The 6,737-nt window shown below is 40.0% G+C and overlaps 1 protein-coding gene across 3 annotated transcripts in view; it reads right to left on the bottom strand.

Annotated features, from left to right (window-relative positions):
* The window catches only part of cnih3 (cornichon family AMPA receptor auxiliary protein 3), a 107,851-nt gene that overhangs the window by 23,524 nt on the left and 77,590 nt on the right, over nt 1-6,737 (bottom strand). For all 3 annotated transcript variants that reach the window (XM_034899833.1, XM_034899835.1, XM_034899836.1), the window contains exon 4: nt 3,731-3,843. In XM_034899833.1, the coding sequence (XP_034755724.1) occupies nt 3,731-3,843 (113 nt within the window). The remainder of the gene's footprint in view (nt 1-3,730; nt 3,844-6,737) is intronic.

Below are 6,737 nucleotides of genomic sequence, written 5' to 3'. Positions count from 1 at the left end.
CCATATGATCACAACAGTCCTTCATGACACATTAATAACAGACTTGCCCCTAAACAGATCAAGATTAAGTGTAGTGGCACTTACAAGACATTTCCTCATCCAAATTTAAAAAGAGGTATTACCAGAGCATTTTTTCACCCATCGGGGAATTGCCCAGATTTAATGTAAATATTAGTAAGATTGTTGAGAGGCTGGACCAGAATGCTAAGCTGTAAATTATAAATACCTTCTGAGAAGGTGGGGTTTAGGTCCTGTATAGCTTTCAGAACAGCTTTCTGACCAACCTCACAGAGCTGAAATGAGTTATCTTGATCTTCAAGCAGGTCTACTGTTGTTAGGCCTTTATTCGTCCTGTTTGGAAAGCTTGATGCAAGGTAGTTCACAGATTGTATGAAGAAGTTATTGAATTTATCTGCAACTTGTGCAATATTGGTGATGATGTTTTCATCCATTTTAAGTACATATTTGTTTTGGGTGGCGTTATCCTTTGGATTAAGTAGGCTGTTAAATTACTTCCAAATTATTCTACCATTCCCTTTGGCCTCTGATAGAGCTTGAATGTAAGTATTTGATTTTGAAATTCTGATTTATTTAATGACTTTGTTGTGTAAACCTTTAAATAGTTTCAACTTAATGTCCCTTCGGGTCTTGATAAAAGTTTTCAGGGCATGATCCCTCCTTTTTATAAATTTTATAACATTAATCTAAATTTATATGGAAAGGAAATTGGCCGCGACTTAAGATGTCTACTCTAAATAGGAGGAAAGAGTTGTTAATCTAAACCTCTTAAAGCCACCCTTCCAGCAACATCTGTAAAGGTTGCTGAGCATCACATGGACAATCACAAGCAAGAAAGTACAAATACATTCACACACATATACTCATCCATATGTTGATGTGGTCACGTACTATCCATTACATCTGTTTAAATTGATCACAATAAATGTGTTTCTCCCTCTTTTACTCTCCTCTGACTCATCTTGTCAGTATTAGATCTCTCTCCTTTCACTCACTCTCGCCTCACCATCCTGCCTCCTGCCGCTCCCTCCTTCATTTTCCACCTTCCTTCATATCTGTCTTACCCCCCTCTGTCTTCTTCCTTGTCTTTTCATATATCAGCTGTGCAGAAAGTAGCCTCTGTAACCAGAGGGCATCTGGCACGGTCTCCAATTAATGAGACAGCAAGATGTTTTTTTCTCTCTTTGGCTCTCCTCTCTCACTCTGTAACTTCCCCAGCTGAGCACATGAGCTTCAACCAATCAGCCTGCCAGCTGTGTATGTCTAACCAGCACTGGCGGGAAAAGCAGCAACAAAGACAAAAACAGACAAAGAAGAAGCAGCAAAAGACTTCTGAAGATCAGTGACTGGTGACCCATTTTTAAGACATTGCCTTTTAAAGGCTTGAGATGTGTTAGAATTTTGAAATACTTGCTTTTAACCATGCCTATTCTGTCGCACATTTATCGTAAAAAATCCTCAGAAATTATCACTAGAAATTTGCAAGGTGGAATTAAACACATATGACGGTAATATTCAGCTTAACGGACCATGTTGAAAGTTTGTGTTCCCGTCTACAGCAGACTTTATTCTTGATCATTTTCATTAGTGTATGGTGTGGACAAAAATGTTGTAGGCTGTCCTAGAAAACTTATAGGGGATGTCAGCATGGTATGGCAACATCAAGCTGTGTGTCGGCTCCGTGCTTCACCGTAAACACCCACCAAGTCAGGATTTGTCGCAGAACGGCTGCGGCCATGACTGTCAGCTGAAGCCACAAGGATCAACAAGATCTCACAAATTCACCTCTGATTGTGCGATATAACAGAATGTATGTTTCTTTAAACAGAACCACAAAATCTCTGACCTGTTGACGTTTTCAAGGTGTAGTGCAGGAAGATGTGATCTGCTCTGAGCTCGGTCTGTTTTATTTTGAAGATTAACCAGATGTTTTCTTTTGTTTCTGTGCTCAACTTCCTGTCCCGCACTATCTTCAGTGTGCCGAGTGGCTGCGGAGCTCAGCGGCAAAAATAGAACCGCTGCTTATCTGCTCCAGAGGGCTGGTGATTGCCCGAGCTAGGACGCAGCCGCTGTGGTTGCAGTTGGTTGAAATCAAGGGTTAAGACACACCAGCACCTCCAGTTTATTACGAACAGCGTGTTCTTAGGCAAGCTTGGAGCATAGTGACTGACCCATAGAACTGAAATGGATAGAAAGGCCATTCAACTGTTTTATGTGGTCATTTGATTGGTACACAATAAAATTGTGATTGTTGTTAGTTGTCATAGTGAGAATAAATGTCAATGGGGCCATAAACTGTGTCGCAGCCCGCTAAAAAGAGAGCTGCTGATGCTCAGGAGACTTTCTCGGAGTTGCAGGGAGTGCAGAGGGACAGTTAGGCCCTGCGGCAGAGGGTTAGCATGACGCTGACGTTAGACATAGACCACTGTTCATTTCTTTCTCTGTAACTGCCTCTTTTTTCACAGAAAACGAGCAGGATGAAGCTGTCACTTGTGTTGATAGCAAATTGCTTTGTGTTGATGAAGCATGAAGTTAATTTGACCCATTTAGCAGCGGTTTCTGTGCCTCTTAATGTTACTACCGCACTGCTGTTTGTTTTTTACTGCGAAACCTCAGCTCCGCGATTGGGAAGTTGACTTAGTATCGGAAGTGTATACAGTGTGTTACCGTGTCAATGGTACACATAAAAATGTCTGTTGCTCTGACCATTCTGCTACGTCGATTTGAATGGAAATGGTCTTTCTATCCATTTTTTTTCTATAGACTGACCCATAAGATATCTTCCTCACAGTCTGGCAGACAATACAGAGTCCCTTGCTGTAAACTCTACCGTTCTAAAATCTCTTTTTTTTCTATCTCTGTCAAACTTTTAAAACAATGCTGCTTGTTGCTGTAGAGTACAGTACAGTAGTTTCATGGTGTTTTACTTTGGAATGAGGAAAAACGTGTTACGAGCAATATGTTCTTACTACGAGATTTGTGCAATACTTTATGTGCAATATATTGTTGTGACTGGGAGACCTGGTCCTGTATTTTTTTTTCATATGTTCTCTCAAGGCATTTATTTGAATGTGCAGCTCTTATGTCCAAAACAAATTTTCAAAAAAACATTTTTGTTCCACTATTCAACCTAATCTCTAACCCACTCATGGAAGAGTGGAGAGATGACATTGCGTTTGAATTGATTTGAGAGGCCAGATCTACTGCATGTTGCTGCCACGCCACAAAAAGGGATCAGTATCATGTAATAGTTTGACAGTTTATTGTAATAACATGTTTTTCACTTTATTACGTTAAAGAAAAGTAGGATGGGATGATCATGGAACTGTATTCCTGCATCTTTGATAAATAATTAAATCAAACTTTTATTTTGAAATTGCTGAAGTCAGTTGAGTGAAGTAATGACAACTTTTTTCCAGTAGCCTATCAGTTACAAATGGGCTTAGTATGGAGCAGCACACTAATGTGCTGACTAATAAAATGTTTTTCTGTTTTTCGCTGACTTAAAATAATATATTGAATTTAGTGATGGTGTTTTGCGGTCATCTACAATATAAGTTACTTTTTTTATTTAATTGTTAGCCATCAATGCCACCATAAGCCTAGACCTAACCTTTTAGAAGTGAGAACATCCATTGAAAAGTCTAGAACACACACACACACACACACACACACACACACACACACACACAACAATGGATTTGATAGTCACCTCCACGTGTTGTAGAAGAGCAGCGGGATGTTGAGGCCCACAGTTAGCCACTCCTGGGCACACAGGAACATGATGCAAAAGAGTCCATGGATGGAGTACTCTGGTAGCACCAACTAGAAAGAGACATCAAGGAGCATGAGCAAGAGACAGAAGGATGGAGAAGAGGTGGATGAGTCAGATACAAGAGGAGTGGAGCAAAGAACAACCGATAACATAAAGGGCAGTTGCTTAGCAGATGCCACATTTTCATTGTAATGCCCACAGGTGTAAGAAAACACAATAAGTATCATCATTAGCACTCAAAACTTTAGGCAAGCCTATACTAAGCTGTTGCAAATCTTTCTATCTGAAAGCATTCCAAATGGCTAAATTCCCCCATCTAGATTATGGAGAGTTTAGCAAGGCTCCACCACTGTCACAACTGCAGGGCTAAGCCCTGCGGACTTCCAACAGGAAGGTCCTTTTGCTGACTAAGGAATATCCTCTATTTCCTAACAGGGTTAGAGGCCCCTCGGCTGTGATAAAAGCCATCTAAAATTCCTCTATTTGACTTCTCCATGCTGCTATAACGATATGAAGAGAAAATAAAAGTAAACAAATATATATGTCGTCATATCAATCAGCGCTAAATGAAAGTTGTGCATGTGCGCTAGGTCCAGCTTTAAAAAACAGGTAGAAAGAATTCATTTGCACATTTCATCTTTTGTGCGTGTACAGTTTTTGTCGTGAATCAACACAGGTAGCAACATCTGGGGCCAGATACATGAACTCAAAACAAATGGCAGTGTTGCAGACTATTTCTTCAGATTAGACTAAACACATGTACAAGATTTTTCTACCACAACAATTGACATCCAACCAATAAAGACTTGCTTGCCAACCTACATTGTTTTTTTGGCCAATCAGACAGCGCAGTAGATTTTGCTTGCCATGCAAATCCCTGTCAACAGCTGAATAACCCACATGTCTGCATCCACTGAAATCTGCAGTAGCTTTTCATCGCTGTAGTTAATGTAATTCATAAACAAAGCCGCTTCACTACTCATGTATATTTAACAGCGAACAGGGCAACAAATTAGGGTGCCATTCCGGACCACCTTGCCTTGAACATTACTGTATACGCTGCCGTAACAAGGCAGTGTTTACGTTGCATTATTCAGATGGCCACATGCCTCCTAATAACAGAAAAACACATTTTCACTGAATAGCTCTTCAACAGCAGGAGACGAGAAAAAACGCTGCTAAGACAAAACAAAAATATATCCATTTATTTTCACACATACAGCAGGGAAGTTGCACACACACACAGACACACACACACACACCCTAATACAGTATGCATGCTGTACATGGATGCCAAAAACACACTCCCTCTACTCATTAAAAAACAAAGAGTCTCACTGAGCTTTATATTGTCCCTTTTTTTCCCCCTCAAAATCCCTAATGCACGTTGGCTGACAGCACTCAGATGAAGGTACAAGCATAGCACGTCACCACTCAACACTAAGAAGTACATACAACTTTGAGGTGAACATGAAAATGTGAAAACAAACTTGTTTTCCCAAGTGGCCTTGTTTAAGAATGTAAAAAACCTACTTCCATTTTCAAGAGGTTTAATATGAAAGCATGTAAGCTAAAAGAGCTAGTGTGCTGTAATGTGAAGGGTTCTACATCAGCAATTCATGTCTTTAAACATGATTCCTTAACTTTGGGTTCAACATGGTGGGGCTTGATATCTCCACCTATCTAGCGAAAACGTTTGTGTCAACATTAGGTGGGACACATTTTAACTGGGGGTGTCTGGGTCTCCAAGGGAAAGTTGAGCATCAAACACTTCATTTCCTGCATTCTGGTGAATTTTTCTGCAACAATTTGTGCCTTGTTTGCATGCAAATGTCTTTATTTCTGTGAATATTATTATTATTTAATTTATTTGCTGCATTGCAACTGTTTTTTTAAGGAATTATTTACAAAACATACTTGCCTGCCACAGGGTTGAAAATCTTTAACTTCGTTACCCCCGCTAGTTTTGATTATGGGGGAGTGTACATTTTCCTTATGCTCTCTAATTGCAACAAATACAACTTTTGAACTCTTGCATAACTAAAGTTTTGGAGATGATATATGGGAATTAGGGCTGGGCAAGCTAACGCATCATTATCGCGTTAATTAATTAACACCGACAATTTATTGCTAAAAACTGTCATAGCGACGTGGATAGCTACAGACTGCAGGTCCATTAGGGTTGTGTAGGACATCGGTCTAACAATTGCAACAACGAGGGCAGGTATGAGATTCCCTCAACACGCACCATCAGACTACCCGTTGTATGAAAAGGAGAGGACTTTAAAACCTGCACCCGCTGTTTCTCTTACTAGGGTCTACTGGACTCACTAGAGACTACTGGACTAACTGGGTAACCTAAATTATCTCGTAGTAATTCACATGTTCTGAGTGGAGTGAAAAAAAGAGGAGAGACATTATGCTGAAATATGCACGGGATACTTTGAAGTTGCACAGCAGTGGAATGTGTCAAATAAGGTCACCGCAGTGAGCACAGATAGTATGAATAGATGTGAAATCCAATCGCTGCTGCGAGCCTCCCGCCTTCTGATCATGTCCCCTGCTTTGCGTTCGGTCACAGTGCTTTACAGAACGTTGGACAGTTTCCCTCAGTGTCTCTGCTTAACAGTGCTTTTGATAGTGTGATAGTGTGGGGCGAAGAACGTGGACATGAGAAGGAGTCGCTCATGCAACACGTTCCAACCAGATGGAATTCAACTCTGGACATGATGAATACATTATGTTTAAGTTGAGATGTACACTAAATATTTTATTTAACTGCTATTTTATAAACAAAATGCTGTTAAGTTTTTGCAGAACGGCACTTTTGTTCATATGGCAGAACATAAAAAAAATGCATTATATATACTACTTTTGAATTCATTATTTCGTCTTGCAATTAATCAGGGAAATTATGTAACTAAAATTTGTGATCACTGCCCAG

Source organism: Etheostoma cragini, chromosome 18 (genome assembly GCF_013103735.1).
Source record: "Etheostoma cragini isolate CJK2018 chromosome 18, CSU_Ecrag_1.0, whole genome shotgun sequence".
NCBI lineage: Eukaryota > Metazoa > Chordata > Actinopteri > Perciformes > Percidae > Etheostoma > Etheostoma cragini.
Note: the sequence above shows the minus strand (reverse complement) of the source record. Positions and strands in the feature narration are given on the sequence as shown.